Below are 19,890 nucleotides of genomic sequence, written 5' to 3' on the forward strand. Positions count from 1 at the left end.
TTAAAATATTATTGTGTTCCTTTTCAGCCGAAGATACCGGTCCAGCAGACGGTGGACCTTGTGGAAAGGTGTTAACGATTCTGTCATGGGTTCTGGTAGTAATCACTCTTCCGTTCTCACTGTTCGTTTGTTTCAAAGTAAGTATTCCATTCAATTGACGAATATTGTTCGTAAACTATTTCGAACAAATGTAATATTGAAACTGATTACTTCGTGTATTTACCAAGGTTGTACAAGAATACGAAAGAGCTGTCATATTCAGGCTAGGGAGATTGGTATCAGGAGGTGCAAAAGGACCAGGTAAATTATCCCGCATATTCACTCGTATATTTTTATACCCAAATTTAAGAGCTCTGTACGAGTTTACGAGTGTTTGAACGATGATTTTGTCTAAATTATGTACGATGTAATCCATGTAAGATGCTTTTTTTTCAAAGGTATGTTATTCATATTACCGTGCATCGATTCGTATAAAATGGTCGATATTCGATCGAGATTATTCGACGTTCCTCCTCAAGAGGCAAGTTATTCTCATAACGTTATCTCAGTTGTAGTAACGCTGTATGATGAATTTGGAATTTGAATTTTTTTATAACGCGTAGAATATTACGTTGTTTTTTTTCCTCTTTTATTTTTCTTTTGGTTTTATTACGCCTTTTATTTATTTTGTTTTGGTTTTTTTTTTTTTTTTTTTTTTGAAACCGTTGGGTTGACTTGAATTATACATTCAGAACGCTTATTACGCTAATTAAGCTTTTGGTTTGAGCCTGTTGTGCTCGTATGAATTAAAATGAACCTAAAACTCGTTTTATGAAAAATACGTCTTCAAAAGCTTCGAGGTTGAGAATTCCCCCCTCCCGCCCTTTATAACAATCCACCAGATATTGAGAGTTGTCTAACTGTTTTTTAGTTTTACTGAGTGCGATTAATGCTAAAATGAGATGGAGCTAAAGATGCTAATAACATTTTTTTTATGTATTGTAAATGATTTTCACGCAGGCATTTTCTTCATTTTGCCATGCATGGATAACTATGCCCGAGTCGATCTGCGTACTAGGACTTACGATGTCCCTCCTCAAGAGGTAAAATGTGTTTTTCATCGGGTGTCGTAGAAAGGACATCACTCACTGGTCACACTTTTTTGTGTTTTGTCGTCCGGTGTTTTGATTCAGCACTCTGCAGTTAATTGTGTTTTTGAATTTTAAATGACCCATTTACAAAGTTTACGATATTGTGAAGTCAGCACAAGAATTAGTTCGTGTTTCTTGAACGAAGAATCAATATGTTCATTCCTGTGTTTCAAATTTTGAATGATAATATTATCCATATTTTAAGCGCAAATTGGGAGATTTTCGTTTCCAAAAAAAGTGTCATACGACCACTCAAAATAGGTTGAAATTTTGCGAGAAATCCAAATATTTCAATGGAAACTGTTTTGAAGCATTTTTGCAAAATTTTGAGCTCGAAATTGAGTAATAATTTTTGGAGTTTTTGAAAAAGATGTGATACAACGAATTAAAATAGGTCAAAATTTTGCGAGAAAATCAAATACTCCGATAAAAACATTTTCGAGGTATTTTTAAGAATTTTTATCCCAAATTTGAAAATGATTTTGAGCTCCTTGAAATAAGTGCCATACAAAATGGGTTAAAATTTTGGGCAGGGTTCCAAACATTTTCATCAAAACTTTTTTTTGAGTTGATCGTAAATTTTGGAAATTATTCTGGGTATTTTGGAAAAATTGTCATGTAACCCTTTGAAGTGAATTAAAATTCCGCGAAAACTTCAAATATTTGGACGAAATGTTTTTTTAACATAGTTGAAAAATTTCTGAGCTCAATGGCTCATAATTTTTGGAATTTTTTGAAAAAGGTGTCATGTGATTTATCAAAATGAATTTTAATCATTTTGCCAGAAAATTAAAAAATTGCTCTCGGAACTTTTTTTGATCGATCTTGAAGAATTCTGATCCTGTATTTGGGACATGATATTCGATATTATTGAAAAAATGGTCACGCAAAACGTATTTTAGCATTTTTGAGCTCAAAATCGGCTAATGATTCGTAAAAATTGGTTGAAATTTTGTAGAAAAAAATCCAAAATCTATAACAATACTTTTTTGAACGTTTTTGATAATTTTTGAGCCAAAATATTGAAAATGATCTCAAGTATTTTTGAAAAAATATCAAGCAATCTATTGATATGAATTTTGCTTTTACAGAAAATTCAAATTATTTTGCACGAAAATATTTTTTGAGCATTTTTGAAGAATTTTGAGCTTATAAAATTGGGTCTTGAATTTTGATATTTTCAACAAAAAAAAAATGTCAACAACCTGTCAAAATGAATTAAAATTTCGCGAGAAATCCAAATATTCCTATGAAAACGTCTTTTTCTGCATTTTTCAAGAACTTTGAGCTCAATCGCTCGTGATTTTTGGGATCTTTGAAAAAAGGGTCGTACGATTTATTGAAATGAGTTAGAATTTGGACTGAAACCCGAAAACTTCTGTCAAAAATTCATCTTTCAAAATTTGTGAGTCCCAAACTTTGGAAATGGCTTTTAGTATTTTTGAAAAAAGTGTGATGAGGGTTAAAAAATAGGGGTCAAAATTTTACGTGAAATCTAAAACATTTTTTGGGGTATTTTTGACGAATTTTGAGTTTTAATTTGGGTTGTGCTTTTTGGAATTTGTGAAAGAAATAATTGTTTGAAAATCTATTAAAATTGGTCAACATTTTGGCAAAAAATCAAAATTTTCTATCAAAAGTTTTTTTTGAGCACATTTGAAAATTTTTGAGCCCAAACTTTGAAAATGGTTTTTAGTGTTTTTAAAAGTGTCATGCATCTTATCATGAAATAAATTGAAATGTTTCGAAAAATTTAAATTTCGACGAAAACTTTTTTTTGTGTATTTTTGAAGAATTTTGAGCCCATTGCCTCGCAATTTTTGGGATTTTTGAGAAAGAGATGTATCTCGTAATCTATCAAAATGTATTAAAATTTTGACTAAAAATTAAAAATTCACATCAAATCTTGTTTTGAGCACTTTTTAAAAAATTTCAACGTCAACTTTTGGAACATGATTTTTGGTATTTTTGGAAAAAATGTCAAGATTGTGCTCTTCAAATGGAGTTAAAACCTTAAACCTTTAAAACCTTGCAAAAAAATTCAAATATTTCGTCGAAAATGTTTTTTTTTTGAGCTGTCTTGAAGAATTTTGAGCCCAAAATTTGATCATCATTTTTGATCTGGAGAAAATCAAAAATTTCCTCCATGAATTTTTTTCAGTAAAAATGGTAGATATTATTATTTTTCTATGTGATCTTGAGAGCCCCCCTCCCTCCCCTCATATCATGTAAATGTAGATTTATTTTTTTATAATAGTCCGGCATATGACAATAGGAGTGATTGCACCCCCCCCCCACCCCGCCGATCTTCCGGGACAACTTTTTTCTCAAAGGAGACATCCTAAGGAACATTTTAAAGCAAACTTGCTCAAAAAAAAGTTGGCCTTACAAAATGGCGGCCATTTTTGATTGACAGGTCAGCCGAAATTGCAGATTTTGCAATTCAACATAGGACTTGCACGAAATTTTTCAAATTTTACAAAGGTAGATCGAAAGATCATGCGAAAATTCATCACCTGTCAAAATTTCAAGTGCTAAAGTGCGTTTTTCGATTTATGGTGAATTTTTGAAAATTGAATTTAGGCCAAAAATGAGGGAAAAAATCAAAATTTTACCAAATTGACCTAGAAAGCTGAAATTTGGGATATACCCTATTTTCGACATGCCAAATCGATTGAAAACGGTTTCAACCCATTTTGAGCAGTTCTGGAGCCTCCAGCAGATTTTTGAAACTCGAAATTCCCACAAAATTCCATCAAATTGGAGTTGTAAAGCTGAAATTTATTCTAAAAACTAATTTCAATACGCTACGAAGTACTGCAGGTGAATTTCGAGTCGTTTTGGAGTCTCCAGCGACTTTTTGAAAATTCCTGAAGCCTCCAGAAGATTTTTGTAACTTTAAATTTTCATAAAATTTCATCAAATGGAGATGGAAAGCTGAAATTTACTCTACACTCCAATTTTAACACCCTCTGAAGACGACTTCAGGTGGGTTCAAGTCATTTTAGTGCCTCCAGCGACTTTTTTGAAAATTACTGGAGCCTCCAGTAGATTTTTGAAACTTGAAATTTCCCCAACATTAATTTATCTAATGGAGCTGGCAAGCTGAAATTTACTTTGCAGACTACATGGTGGTTTCAAAAGGTTTTGAAACTTCCAGCTACTTTTAGGAAATTTCAATTTTCCAAAAAACGCCATACAACCTTTCAAAAGGTCGCTGGAGGCTCAAAACGACTTGAAATCCACCAGCAGTCAACTTCGTAGCGTATTGAAATTAGTTTGCATAATGAATTTCGACTCTCCATCTCAGTTTTGATGAAATTTTGGGGTTTCAAGTTTCAAAAATCTACTGGAGGCTCCAGTAATTTTCAAAAAAGTCGCTGGAGGCTCTAAAATGACTTGAACCCACCTGAAGTCGTCTTAAGAGGGTGTTAAAGTTGGATCTGTCAATCAAAATGGCCGCCATTTTGTAAGTAAGGCCAATTTTTTTTGGGCAAGCTTGCTTTAAAATGTTCCTTAGGATGTCCCCTTTAAGAAAAAAGTTGTCCTGGAGGATCGGCGGGGGGTGCAATTACTCCGTGTTTCAAAGCATTTTGAATAATCGTGTTTTTTGCATAATTTCAATCTACTTTGATGAAACTCATGTCCCTTGCTGCAATTTCTTGAAAAAATGTCCTCAAAAAGCTTTTAAAAATTTCGACCCATAATGCATCTAAATACAGAAATCCAGATTGATTCTTCGTTTCAAAACCTCGAACTGAATTCTAGAACCAACTCAATTAGCACATTCCTCTTTCTCGTTTATGACCAAAAATATCAACCACTTAGCACGTGTCGTGTCTGTTTTGTTTATTCATCTTTTCTCATCCGCATCAACTCTCTCTGAAACGTATTCATGTCACTTTTAAATCACCAGCTTGCTATTTATAATGATTTTTATAGCTTTTGAGTGCGCATTTTCGAGTAGGTAGTTTTGAATCGTACGTCTCTCTTTCTGTTTAGGAGTTGAACTCGTGATGTGCGTATATCGTGTAGTTTATAAGCTTATAATGCTCAAGTAGTGTATCGTTGTGCTGTGAGGGTTTTTACCTAGGCCAAAAGTTTTCCAGCTTTTTCATATTTGACGAAGAAGAAGTGAGAGAGAGTAAAGTTTAATAAAATGCCAACATGTTAGAGTCGCGTTGTTGAAATATTGATGATGGTACCTACCTTTTTTTTTTATTTTATTTATTGGCCCAAACGAATTGGTATACGTAGGCATGGTTTTGTTGGGGAAAACAAGAGTAGTAGAAGACCGCCTTGTTGAAATCGTAAAAAATTAATAAACTCAAAAAAATGTCGCCGGTTCTTGACAATGAGTCGGAATGAATTTTTTTATTTTCCAATAAAGCCAAAAGTATCGGTGAAATGTTTGACTTGTTATTAAATTTTTTATTTTCTAAGCTCTTTTTGGGCCCGTTCGGTTCGTCTTGCTCGATACTCAACGAGTGACGACGACGACGCAAATAAATAAAATCCCGGATATTTTTACACGATGCTTTTTTTCCCATAGGATTAAATAGGCCTGCCTATATATACGTATACGAGTACGAGTACATGTGCGTGTGTAAAAAGGATCGCTGCTCCGAAGCCGGCCGGACTGCGAAATATGTGTAGGTATTGTAATATGGTTGACGTCAACGAGCCGAAAGCTCCTTATTACCTAACGTTTTACTAGTAGGTAATTCGTCGGAAATTGTTTGTCAACAATGGCAACTAAACCGATGGGAAAAAAATTCTGCTATAGGATAACTTGTTTGTATTCGTCACGTATAGCTCTCTAGACCTAACTTATACACGAAAAGGTTATGTTGACGGTTTTTTGCTTATATATTTCAATTTTTTTTTTCTCTCTCTCTCTTGTACGAGTACCTGCCTCGAACCAAGGTTACACTTACCTAGTGTACCATTTACCCCAATACATATGTAAGGGTTTTCTAGTCTTTTCAATATCGTTCCGGCGGCGTTTGGTTTGAGACGTACGAGTAATATTTTATCAGATGGCCGAGAATGAAATTGAGATGAGTACCTGCCATCATCTTTACCTACCTACCTACCTGTGTACAGTTTGACGTGTTTGGTAAATAAATTATACCAGAAAGGTTCGACTAGCTCGTATTACAACTGATCTGCATCTCTTGGTATTGAAATTGGCCAAAAAATACAATCGTTTTATGTCGAATAAATCGTGTGATTTTTATGAGTTTCTAAAGCATAGAATTTGTAAATTGAGGATTGAATTTTGGGGAAACTGACCCCTCCCCTCCCCTCTCTTCATCGTTCCTCCTTAACAGTTTTTGAAGTCCAATTTTAAGAGCTGTCCTCAAAATGGCGAGAAATGGAAAAATATCTAATTTGGTCTGACAATTAATAGACTGGATTTTTCTAGAATTTTTTTGTTTGGCATGTTGGATTTTTCTGAAGCAATGTTTTTGCATTTTTACACCCGCCTATAAAGTGTAAATACTCGAAATAGCCACATAATGAAAAATTTGAGAACTGAAGACTCCAAAAAATCAAATTTCTCAGATTTGTAAGAATAAAATTTTTTATCTGGAAAAATTATTTTTATAACTTTTTGTCACCCCATCTGATGAAATCGCATCGAACCCATTTTAGAATTTATTTTGACGTAGATCTCTAGTATGGCTAGAAATCACCCCCCCCCCCTCCATGGAATTTGAAATCCAAGTTTGAAAAATTTCGTGTTTGGTGTCGAAAAGTAGGTACTGAGTTTATATTTAGATCTTGTTTTGACCACTATATAGTTGGGAACCGTGTTCTTCTTTCCTTGAAGGGATGATGAGATCTGATTTTTGAAAAATATCGTGTTTGGTGTCAAAATGAATTTAAGTTTATTTTTGAATCTTATTTTTAAATGTTTGATTTGCGTGTGGAAATTCATCTGAATGACTCTTTTCGAGAAAAAACTTTCACTGGTACCTCAAGTTGATATTAGTCCTTCTATACGTGAAGCCCTCAGAATTGAAAAATTTTTAAAAACATGAAATGAAAGACATGTTCTAAAAATGGTAGGATTTCATCAGATGGATTTTTTTGACCACAAGATTCAAATTGGGACAATTTCAACTTCGAAATGAAACATATTTATTGGAAAATTTCATGTCAAATATTCAGACTTTGTTCTAAGATGGACCTACATAACTTGTAGAACCAGGGAGGGGGTATTTTTTTTTTTATTAAGAATGAGACTATTTAGCAAAAGCATGACCAGCATGAAAAATGAAATAAAAAAATTTTCAACTCAAGTTTTCTTCAATTTTTGAACTTTTCAGGGATGGAGGGGAAAGAGAAGGGGTTAAGGACTTTGTGCAGGAGACCAAGATTTTTGGGGTATGTAGTGGAAGAGGGGGTTTTCTTAAAAAAAGAGATTACGTATTTGGAATGATTCTGTCGCGAAAATCAATTCTTAATAAATATTTTTTTCATCATATATTTTTTTATGTATGTATATTTTTCTATTTTATTTATTAAACCGTGAAGTGAAATAAAATAGGGAATTATTTTTCTCGAAAATTTTCAATAATTTCAGAAGGTGGAAGCATGAAAAAAAGCGAAACGCCAAAATTAAGACCATCTGTTGAGTCCCCCTTCCGCTCTGAATGAATTTTTGAAAAATATGGTCCTGGAAATCAAATTAAACGTAGTTTTTTTGTCGCACCAAGTCAACTTTTGAAGTCATTTAGACGCCAAATAATTAAAAATCGTCCTACTACTTTTTCTTAAGGTAAGGAGGAGAGAGGGGGGAACATTAGACTGAAAATTTTTATAAATGAACTATCACGTTGGGGTCATTTTTCAAATTACAATCAACCTAATCATATCTGATAAAACACGTCTTCGAGGAAAGAAGCAAATTTGATTTTGGTGTTCATATAATCCATTTTAGAACTCAAAAATTATGCGTTAAACACATTTCTGAGTCAAATTCAGCAGTTTTTGGTACCAGTTGAAGACATTGGCCTTTTTTTCTTGAACGACCAAAAGAGAGGTGCTAGAAATGGTTTATAACATTGGTTGAAACTGTCTTGAGATTGAGTAAGAAAGTTTAGCTTTTTGCCAAGAACATGTAATAAATTCCGCCTTTCTCAAAATCGTCGAAACAGCTCCGTTTTTTGCTAAAAATTGCAACAAAAAAAATTGTGGTTTTTAGTGAAAATTTCATGAAGTTTTATTTTTTTCCCTCCAAAAATATCCAGAAGTCTCATTTTTTTGCCAGGAGTTGTCCAAAATAGGAAAAAGTATCGCTTTTTTGACAAAAATTGCGAAAAAGTATGTATTACTATAATAATGCTAAAAAGTTCGTTTTGGATTTTTGCAAAAATTGACAAAAAATTGAGCAGATATGGTACCTAAAAGTTTGGCTTTTTTGCCAAAAATTACCAAAACGTTCCGCTTTACCATTTAGTTGCAAAATAGTTGAATTTTTTGAGCGAATATTGCGAAAAAAATATCACGTTTTTGCCAATGTACTAAAGGCCAATTTCACTTTTTAGCAAAATTACTACTAAATCTCACTTTTTTACCAAAATGATCCAATAGACTCGTTTTTTTGCCAAAAATTGCCAAAATGTGAGTAATTCTGAAAAAGATAGATACAGTTTTTTTTGCTAAAATTGTACATAAAAGTCTTGAGTTTTGCAAAAAAATTGCCAAAAAAGTTTTCCTTTTTTGCCAAAAATTGTTTCAAAAACACTCTTTCTTTTGTTGAAAATGTCAAAAGTCTCAGCTTTTTACAAAAAATTGCAGAAATTCTCACTTTGTTATCCAAAATTTCCAAAAAGTCTCACTTTTTTCTGTCACAGGGTGTCTAACGGTCATGAAAGCCATAAAAAAGTCATAAGATTTGGTAGGCGGTCATGAAGGTCATGAAAAGTTATGAATTTTGCTCGAAACACATTTGAAAATTTCTTTAAAAGCCCATAAATTGAAAAAAAATTGAAAAATCAAAAATTTGTTCAAAAAATTAGAAAAATGGGTAAATTAAAACACTTATCTACCTATTTCCTCACAGTTACAAGTTATTTAGGGGGGGGGGGTATTTCCATGCGGTAAAAATATGAAAAATAGGTCACTAAAAAGTCATGAAAGGGTCATGATTTTTTTTTCTGGAAGTTTTGTTAGAACCCTGTATTAAAAAATTTCCAAAAAGCAGAAATCATTGCTTTTTGCTGAAATTGTACATAAATGTGTAGGTTTGGCAAAGCATTAACAAAAATTTCTGCCAAAAATTGTTTCAAAAAGACCATTTCCTTCTGTTAAAAATATCAGAAGTCTCACTTTTTAATAGAAATTGCAAACATTCTCACTTTGTTGTCCAAAATTTTCAAAAGGTCTCACTGTTTTTCTACATATCAAAAATTGCGAAAAAAAGGCAAAAATCACCTGTTCGGCCATAATTGCCAAAAAAAAAAGTTCCAAGTTTCGGTTTCATCGATGATTTTTTTCTGCATTCAAATATTTTGTCCATGTTTTGTCACTTTTTTGGTTGCTAAAGTTACTATTTTTGAAGAAAAAAAAAATTAGTACGAGCTTCGAAATTCATTAAACAGGGTTATATCTGATGAGTTCTGCAAAAACGAAAAATTCTTGCATTTGGTTCGAAAGTTCTGCACATCGTGTTCAAATTTTGTTGAAAATCGATAGATCTTGAATTTAAAGTAAAATTTATGCCAAGTCGAGATATCCCTTTTCGAAAAATCTGGTGCCTACCAGGTCGCGAAAGTCGTGAGAAAGATCGAGAAAGATCGCAAAAGTCGCGAGAGGAGAAAGATCACGAAAGTCACGAGAGAAAGATAGAGAAAGATCGAGAAAGTCGCGAGAGAAATCGCGAAAGTCGCGAGAAAGATCGCGATAGTTGCGAAAAAGATCGCGAAAGTCGCGATTTTCACCAAAAATCACCAAAAAGTCGCGAAAAATCGTCCCAACTTTAAATTTTTAAAACTTGTAGTGCATATTATTATTCAATGGTAGTGTTACTGCCAAATTAGCATTTTAAATAATCATAAAAATTCAAAAAGTGGCGAAAAAAAGATCGCGAAAAGTCGCGATTTTTGAATATCAAATTTTCGTAGACACCCTTGAAAAATATTTTTTCTGGTGGATTTTATATGGAATGATATGTACGTACTTTCAATATTCAAAAATTTGATCAGAAAAATGTCAAGGAAACTCCCTGGTCAAGCTTATCTTTACTGTGTTAGTGTGTATGTATTTTTTGAGCAAGTACTTCAACGACGAAATTCGACCATATTACTTATTTTTCAATCGAATCGCGAGTCGTATTGCTCATTGACATTTTACGAGTACGTTCGGTTAAACTTGGCAATCCTCGCGAGATAGATGAAAATTAATTCTCCTACGCGGCCCTGTATTGTTATTCCAGACACGTAATCCAATTACCCTCGCTATAATTACACTTGCTGACAATCGAATCGCAAATTACACCCGTTTTGTACGTAATTTTTCGTTTCACGATGCGAATTGCATAATCTGTTGCTCGAAGGAACTGTGTAGTAGATAAATGATTACAGAACCCTCTGCTCATAAGGGTGTGAATACATTTGTATTGTGTGTAACACTTCACATCCTACATATTCGCAGTACCAGTACCTAATTTAGGTATACTTGAACTTACTCTTGAGCTATGCATATGGATTGAGTGAGACTGGCATTCGGAGTTGATATTTATATGTACTCGTAGAGACAGTAATTATACTAGGTACTTGCTGATGATTATTGTAGACCAGGGGGAAGGGTAGGTGGTGAGGTTGTGAGAGTAAACTTAACAAACTATTGAATAAGGGAAATACGGATTCGATTCCAATAAAGTACGTGCCTATTGTAAGAGTTTATAGGTAAACGACTAAAGAACCTGTACTGGGAACTAAGGGATTTCTTTATTGACTCTTTCTCTCTCTGTTGTACAGATTTCACTTCGATTGAAACTGTGGCAAGGGAGGGGAGGGGAGTGCTTTTGGCGGGTATTAAGGTTGAAATTGAATTTCTGCCCTTATGATGTGCTATGCTGTGACGAAGGATGGTAGGTGTAAGTCTAAGTATGTAATTGCGAGATAATGTATAGCTTTTAGATGCGCGTGACGTCGAGCATCTCACAAGGTACGATAGGTAGTTAGATATGGTTGGAATTTGGCGCACCGGCGATAGTAAAATTCAAGTGCTGAGCCATTTCCCCAATGGGTATCTAACGTTGAACGGTCACGTAGTATATAATATACCAAAGGGTGTGGTGCATGAGCTTTCGTATAAGTTGTAGAATTATGTGTATTATACTATAACACCGCCGATGATACACGACTCTGGATTCACAATATACTTATATGTACAGGGTGTTCCAGAATAACCTTTCACATTTTGGTGAGCACTGATCTGCGTTCAAATGGTGTTAGGGGAATGGTAAAAGCGGTTCCAGGTAGCCAACACATGCCGAATTATGTTTCAGTATTAATTTTTTACCATGGAGAAGTGGACGGCTGTGCAGCGCGCTTTTATTGTAAAGGCCTTTTTCAAAAATAATGACTCTTACATTAGTGCAATTCGTGCCTTCCGCAAACATTTTAAACTTACCGGTAAAAGTGAAGTGCCATCGAGGCCAACAGTGAAATTATGGGTAAAAAACTTCGAGAAAACCGCTCATGCTTGTAAAAATAAGCCTACAGGTCGGAAAAGATCAGTAAGAACGCCAGAAACAACGGACCGAGTAAGGCATTCAGTACAGACTACCCCTACCACTTCAATACGTAAACGAGCGTTAAATTTAAAAATCAAACCAACTTCTCTGCAACGAATTTTATCTGAAGACCTCAGTTTCCATCCATATAAGATTTTAATCATTCAAAAGTTACAAAAAACTGATTTTGTGAGAAGAAAATCATTTGCCGAGGATATGCTTACAAGAATTGATACTGGTGAGATTCCATTGAACTCGTTACTCTTTACTGATGAAGCTCATTTTTATCTAAACGGTGATGTGAATAAACAAAATATGCGCTACTGGTCGACAGAGAATCCGATGATAATACACGAGAAACCTCTACACTCCGCTAAGTTGACTGTTTGGATGGGCGTGGCTAAATTCGGTATAGTGGGACCGTATGTGTTTGATGAAACGGTGAACGGTGAGAGGTATCGCAAAATGTTAAACGAGTTTCTCATTCCTGAATTGAAACGCAGACACAAGTATAGAGTTACTTGGTTCCAACAGGATGGCGCTACCTGTCATTCCGCAACGGACACGATTTCTTTATTGCGTGAGCATTTTGGTCATCGAATAATTTCGCTGAACACAGAAATTTCATGGCCACCTCGATCCCCTGATTTTTCAGTATGTGATTTTTTTTTATGGGGTTACCTCAAGTCAAAAGTATATCAAGATGATCCTAGGACTCTGAAACAGCTCCTAGATAATATTATTCGTGAATCAAGACTGATTAGAAGAGAAATGCTCAACAAAGTGTTCAATAATTTTAAAAAACGTTTGGTCGATTGTGTCAAAAATGATGGAAAACATCTTGGTGGAATAATTTTTAAAACTTAATTTATAATGAAAACTCAAATATATGGTCTAAAAACGGCACATTTCTACTTCATTTTGGTTATAAAAAAATTTCCGTAACCATTTTTCTCTCAGAGCTACTAATAAAACAAAAGTGAAAGGTTATTCTGGAACACCCTGTATAAGGAAAGATACGATGAGATAGATTGGCAGAAACGTTGGCGTTTTATTGACTTCGTTGAGGTATTTTATGTAGTATCGACAAAGCGTGTCGGTATGAGCATGAAAGCCTGTCGATATTCATATCAGCGACAACCTCATAGGTATTAGGTACCTGTACCTTTTAGCGGACAGCTTGAGCCTTTAATACCTTTAGTTTATATTAATAATTTATTTTTTTTTCAAGTATCGAGTTTTTTAGTTGATTTTTTTTTTATTTTTTTGGTTGACTTGTGGTCGTCTTTCATTTTTTTTTTAATGGCATGTCTTTGAGTTGATTTTTATGTAGCCGAGTTGATTACCGATTTATTAATTGTTGTACGTGTACTGATGTGGAGGCATTTTTCGCCCGCAGGTTTTGACCAAAGACAGCGTGACCGTTTCGGTGGACGCGGTTGTGTACTATCGAGTCTGCAATGCCACCATTTCTGTCGCCAATGTCGCCAATGCTCACCACTCGACCAGACTTCTCGCTCAAACCACCCTAAGGAACGTGTTAGGTACTCGACCACTGCATGAGATACTCAGCGATCGAGAGGCCATCTCGAATACAATGCAGGTACAGTGTGCTGCACTTCTACTTGGTAGCTTCGAGCTTGGTATCTGTTTGTGGTGTCAGTGGCGCACCCATTTACGAGCCTATGGCTTTTTTGCAAAGTACACTAGAGTGGTCCTTATATTATTCCAATAGGTGATATTTGGCAGATTTTTTAATGAATTTTATCATTTTTATAAATCTTGAAGAATTTTAGTTGAAAATATTAATCTTGGCCCGTGATCCTGACCCCCCCCCCTCCGCCCTCTTTTTTATGGGACTCAACTTGGGATACCAAGATGAAAACTGGCGTTTTTTCCGAAATGAATACTTTATTTTGTGGATTTGAAATAATGTGCTCTTGCTCCATTGTGATGCATTTTCTACTTGGGAGGATTGTGGGCGGAAAGGGGGAAGGGAGCGCCAAAAATTTAAGACAAAATAGGAAAAAAATTATTCTTGCATCATCTTTGACTAAAACTTCGGAACTGAAATTTTATAATTTGTATACTTAAGGTCAATATATCGGGGAATTATTTTGACAATTTTGTTTGACCTCATAATAAGGATCCATGAGACAAAGGAGTAAGTATGTGCTCCAAAATTATTTGAAATAATGAAAAATTATCGAATTCGTGAATTTTTTCGTACAAGAAATGCAAATAAATTTTAAACCAATGATGGGATAAGATCTCAAGACTGATAGTGGGGGGGGGGGGGGAGAATAACCCAAGAATTTGTGAAGAACAAATGGGTTTTTTCATTCTGAAACGTTTTATCGCCGCGTTAATTTTTTCAGTTCTAGAACTACGAGTAGATGTGATGCTATTTTGCCTAACAAGGGAAGAGGGTGGGTTGTGCCTCGAAATTTTCCTATCTGCAAAAATCAACCCAATTAAACAATAATTTTTTTGATTTTACGATTAGAATGAATAATTCAGGCTTTTGAAGGCCCTCCCCCCCCCCCCTCACAAACGCCTCCAAGGGTAAATTTTATTCTATTTTTAATTTTTTTTGTATAATATATTTTAGGCATTTTTTGCAAGATTTTTCCATTTTGGTCATTTTTAACCAATTTTAAAACTTTTCATTCCAAGAAATTTTTGCAAAGTTTTGTTCTATTTTACTGATTAGATTTTTTTCTCAATTTTTCGTAATTTTTCATTTTTTTGACTATTTATTTCAAGTTTTTGTTTCATTTTTAAATCACCTCCCCCCTCCCCTCTCAAACGCCTCCAAGGGTAAATTTCATTCTATTTCAATTTTTTTTTTCTAAAATATATTTTGGGCATTTTTTGCAAGATTTTTCCATTTTGGTTATTTTGAACCAATTTTGAAACTTTTCATTTCAAGAAATTTTCGCACAAAGTTTTGTTCTATTTTACTGATTTTTTTCTCAATTTTTCGTAATTTTTCATTTTTTTGACTATTTATTCCAAGTTTTGTTTCATTTTTTAATCTTTTTAAATCATTTTAGTATCGTTTTGGTGAATTTGAATGGTAGTTTAATCAGTTTTTCACGTGTTTTTTATTTTCATTCAATTTTTTAGGGAATTTTCATAAACTTTTATGCCAATTTTACGGTTTTCTTGATATTTTGTGTAATTTTTGCTAAATTTCATTCATTTTTTTCTTTTGATGATTTTCCTTCATGTTGACAATTTTTTCGGTATTTTGCTCAAATTTTTGAATATTTTCTTAATAAATTTGATACTTGAGGATTTTTTTGCGAGATTTCGCTCATCATTTGCAATGTGTTTTCAATTTTACTGATTTCAAGATATTTTAACAACAATTTTCAAGGTATTTTCGTATGATTTTCTGCTGTTTTCTGATTTTTTTCATCAATTATTTATGATCACTTTCGATGATTGAAGTGTCAGTTTAATAATTTTTTTTTACCCTAATTTGTGCAATGTTGACAAAATTTTTCTCGAGTTTGATAATATCTGATCATTGATCAATTTACAATTGATAATTTTTTATTCGTTTTTACAATATTTTGCTGAAATTTGGCTATTTTTCTTCATTTTCAGCTGATTTTCAGCTGATTTTCAGCTGATCTGCTGTCATTTTAACTTTTTTTAACAACAATATTTTCAGTAATTTTTGCTGAAATTAGTTCAATTCATTGAGATTTCATCAATTTTGACTAATTTGCAGTTGGTATTGAGATTTTTCTTCAAATTTCAAATTTTTTGAGAAATTTTGTTTTATTTTAGTCAATTTTTCATCAATTTATGTTCATTTTCAACTGCTACTGAGTCAGTTTAATATCTTTTCTGATATTTCGTGCAATTTTTATGAGAAATTTTTTCATTTTAACAAAATTAATTTTCAGCATTATGTTTTTAATGTAAGCATTTTTTCAAAACGTACTGAAATTTTGAAGCAATTCATCATGCTTTGGTTGTTTTTAATCGCTGAAAATGTTATTTCATGTTTAGACAATATTTTAAGCAATTTTTGCCAAATTTTCTTGAATTTCACTACATTTTTGTCTATTTTCGATCATTTTAAACTAGTTTTATCAAATTTTTCAAACAGCTTTTGCAAAAATGTACTTTATTTTGGTCTTTTTTCATCAGTCAATTATAATTTTGATGAATTTTTTTCTGATGCTTTGTACAGATTTGACAAAACTGTATACAATTTTGAAAATATTCCATCAATCTCGATAATTTTTAATTTTGCAAAATTTTGCTGACATTTTTACACTTTACTAATCATTTTCAAATTTTTTTTTGTCATCTGATGTCATTTTGACACTTTGGGAAAAATTTGCTGAATTTTGCTCAATTTTATTGAAATTTCATTAATTTTTTGATCATTTTCAACTGGTTTTAAGATATTCTAGCAAATTTTCATGCAATTTTTGCAAAAATGTGGGATGATTTTTAATAATATGGATCAGTTTAATCATTTTTCTAATTGTGCAATTTTCACAAAATTTTATAAAATTTTGAAAACATTTTATAATTTTTCTGATGTCATCATTTTAGCGAGTTTCAACGAGCAATGCTTTCTAAATTTTTCTCAAATGCTCAATTTCATTGAAATTTAATGATTTTTCGTGAAGTTTTTAATAATTTTTATGGTCATTTTTTCTGTTTTTTTTTTTTTTTTGTCATGGTGAAAGCAACTTTTGGTTTAGTTTTAGTGAAATTTAGACATTTAAAAAAAAAAAATCATACTTAGAAATTTGCCTTTTTATTTTCTTTCTTTTCATAATAAATTATAGATTTTTTCACTTGAAAACTTGTAGTTGAGAAAATGTTCGCTTGAATGAATTTTCACATGATCAACTCACCCTCCCTCCCACCCCTTGCAGGGAAACACCTGAAACAAACTTCTGTTGATCATTCCAATTCGTTGTCAAAACCATCAAGAAGTCTTTTTTATCAGAATTGCAATTTCTGCTATTTTTCGTATTATTCTCCATTTTTTTTTGCGAAATTTGAATTTTAAAAATATTGCTTTGAAGTTCTTTTGAAAAATGCCTTGTTTTAAAATTCTCGACCCCCCCCCTGGATGCTTTTATCATGCTTCTACGTATTGTCCTATTTCTGTTTCTTAAGATCCCCCCCCCCCTCTCTCTCTATCAGAAATGTTTGCCAAGTTGGAATGGCCTGAAACCAAAAATCCATAGAAAAATCGAATCTGGATTTTAGATCATAATGATTCTTAGGTGTTTTAATTGTTCTTTCGAGAAGAAGTTCTCCAGTTGAAAAATGAGTGAAATTTCATATTTTTGCCCCATAAAATTGAAATGAAAAGCTGAAAAATATTTTTCAAAATTTACAAAAAATTTAAAAAGTTGTTTCCCAATGCGAAGATATATCTGTTGAGTGCGCCACTGCATATTAATTCAAGTAGCAAATAATTGACTCACAGCATCCGTCTTGTATTTGCAGATTTCATTGGATGAAGCTACCGAATCATGGGGTATCAAAGTTGAAAGAGTTGAAATGTAAGTACATATTTTCTCGACCAAAAAAAGGGAAAAGAAAGGGGAAATATTGCATAGAATAATAACTGCTTACTCACACAATATTACTACATAATAATTAACTAATCTATAATATTAAACATGATGAGGAACATTATATTGGACTTGGTCTCTTCGAGACAAAGGATGATACTCAATATTAAAGTTTTCAATCTGACACTGCGCTATCTCGATGATGAAATAACCGCTAGAGTTATTCGACGAACTCGTGGTCTTGGATTTTTTTTCACTTCAGGGTGAAAAAAAAACAATGAAAATTCGACTGTTCAAATGCAGCATCATGTAACTCCCATGGGTTGATTTCCTTTCGATGACTCGACACATGATTTTGTTACGTGGTTTTGCACCTGAATCGTCGAATTGGATACGTTTACGTCGAAGGATTCGCGGTGTCTGAGAAATCCTTTTAAAAAAATACGATAATTTTTGTATGTAAGTTGTGCACTCGATAAAGTATTAAAAATGTGTTGTAAATTACAGCAAAGATGTGAGGTTACCGGTTCAACTACAAAGAGCTATGGCTGCTGAAGCAGAAGCTGCTCGAGAAGCTCGAGCCAAGGTGAGATGGATTTTTGAAGGTTTTTACATCATCTTGCACTTTGTTTGGTCGAGTATTTACAAGTGGATTTTTTTTCCCGAATAGGTCATCGCGGCTGAAGGTGAACAAAAAGCTAGCCGAGCTTTACGTGAGGCCTCTGAGGTTATCAGTGATTCACCAGCTGCCTTACAACTTCGTTATTTGCAGGTGAGTGAGAGTAGTTGATTGAAATCTTGCCCTAGGTCGATTACACGTCTTATAAGTTATAATGAAACATCTTATACTCACTTTTAGACGCTTAATACAATATCAGCGGAGAAAAACTCAACGATTGTGTTCCCCTTACCAATTGATATCATCACGTATTTCATGAAAGTGCGCGAACATCACGAAAGTGTAAGTTGTGCACCGATTTCCAACCATTAAAAATACCTGGCTATAGTACCTGCCTACATATTTCAATGGTGTGATTTTTTTTCACAGAAAAAATGATTCAATTCTTTATGTGACTCTATACTATACAAAGGATCGTGTGTAAAAGTACCTCATCTACCTACATCTCATCATTTGTACTATAAACTTGCGGTCAATTAAACATCATGACAGATCGTTGTCTATCTCTCTCTCTCTCTCTTTCTCAATGGTTTTTATCGTTCTGCCAGGAGGAGGCTTGGTAACGGAACTCGAGTCCTTTTTTCTCGTAATCTTTTGATCTTGTTCGGTGTACGTTTTTTTTTGGTTTGTTTGTTTGTTTTTCATGAATGCTTTCACCAGTGTCTGCGAAACTGCCTTGTATACGCAGAGAAAGCATAATCTCATCTCATCTCATCGAGAACCTTTTTTTTATTTTTTATTTTAATTTGTTTATTTTTTTAAATGTTTGATTGATCATCTCGTTCACCTATTTATTATAATGAGAAAAGTTGTTCGCGGTTTTTTGCCCTTATACTACGTTATTATACCATTACTACATAATTATACGATATTTATACGTTAGATTTTGTATAATTAAAAACCAAAAAAAAAAAATTGAGCAAATATTTTTATGTTGATTTTGTGCACACGTTAATATGTATTTTTTATTATTTAATTATTTGTGATTATTTTTTTTTCTATTTAGGATTTGTTTTTTTGTTTCTTCTGTTTGTTGAGTTTTTTTTTATTTTTTATTTTTATTTATACCTACGTATTTTAAAATTTTACCTAAGGTTTTATCTTCAGGAATGATATTCTACTTTAAATTGCTCATCATGGTGCGTATTAACGATAAACCAAATTTTCTCAGAATTGTTCTGTATGATGCTTAGAGAATCAAACTGTTGTTATTTTTTCTTATTTATATGGTGTATGTATTTAATATGTACTTTACTCGAATAAAATGGTTTTTTTCATGTGTGGTGAATGTTTGGTTAGGGTAAGGGGGGGGGGTATGCGGGGGTTTTGGAAGCGTTCAATTCTAATTTGAATTTTTTAAAGTGGAAAATTTCAATTTTAGTTGGAGAATTTGAGGTTAATTTGAGATATTGGATGAATAAGGGCTTCTCAAACTTTTTCCCTGGGAGTTTCTTGTTATTTGTTTGTTGATATGGTGGTGTTGCCTGTTGATGTTGGTGTTGATACTTAGGATTTTTTTTTCAAAATAGTAGATACACTTTGCCAACCTAGATTTTTTATGAAAATTTCTGAGGGGGTCCGCATTTAAATGGAGACCCAGGATTGGTCATGATGATGATGGTGGCTCTGTGAGTTTCATACAGTAAATGATTGATTGCAATTACTGTGATTTTGATGATTTCGTTTAAGTTTTTTGCTCGTCGAACCGTCTTTTTTTATAAAATGTTTGTGGATATTTGGTGGATGATGGTGGTGGCTCTGATGCTGATT

General features: G+C 33.1%; 1 protein-coding gene across 4 annotated transcripts in view; it reads left to right on the forward strand.

Moving 5' to 3' along the window:
* The window catches only part of LOC135844013 (band 7 protein AGAP004871), a 97,831-nt gene extending 78,434 nt beyond the window's left edge, over window positions 1-19,397 (forward strand). For 3 of the 4 annotated variants that reach the window (XM_065362085.1, XM_065362083.1, XM_065362086.1), the window contains exons 2-10: window positions 28-137; window positions 228-300; window positions 1,000-1,082; window positions 13,280-13,483; window positions 17,374-17,429; window positions 17,949-18,027; window positions 18,112-18,213; window positions 18,301-18,402; window positions 18,490-19,397. In XM_065362085.1, coding sequence (XP_065218157.1) covers window positions 28-137; window positions 228-300; window positions 1,000-1,082; window positions 13,280-13,483; window positions 17,374-17,429; window positions 17,949-18,027; window positions 18,112-18,213; window positions 18,301-18,402; window positions 18,490-18,498 — 818 coding nt within the window. In that variant the 3' untranslated portion in view covers window positions 18,499-19,397. Of the gene's footprint in view, window positions 1-27; window positions 138-227; window positions 301-437; window positions 521-999; window positions 1,083-13,279; window positions 13,484-17,373; window positions 17,430-17,948; window positions 18,028-18,111; window positions 18,214-18,300; window positions 18,403-18,489 lie in introns of all 4 variants that reach the window. The other variant, XM_065362084.1, reaches the window with a different exon arrangement.
* The last annotated feature ends 493 nt before the right edge of the window (window positions 19,398-19,890 follow it).

The sequence above is a fragment of the Planococcus citri genome, chromosome 4 (assembly GCF_950023065.1).
Source record: "Planococcus citri chromosome 4, ihPlaCitr1.1, whole genome shotgun sequence".
NCBI classification, from domain to species: domain Eukaryota; kingdom Metazoa; phylum Arthropoda; class Insecta; order Hemiptera; family Pseudococcidae; genus Planococcus; species Planococcus citri.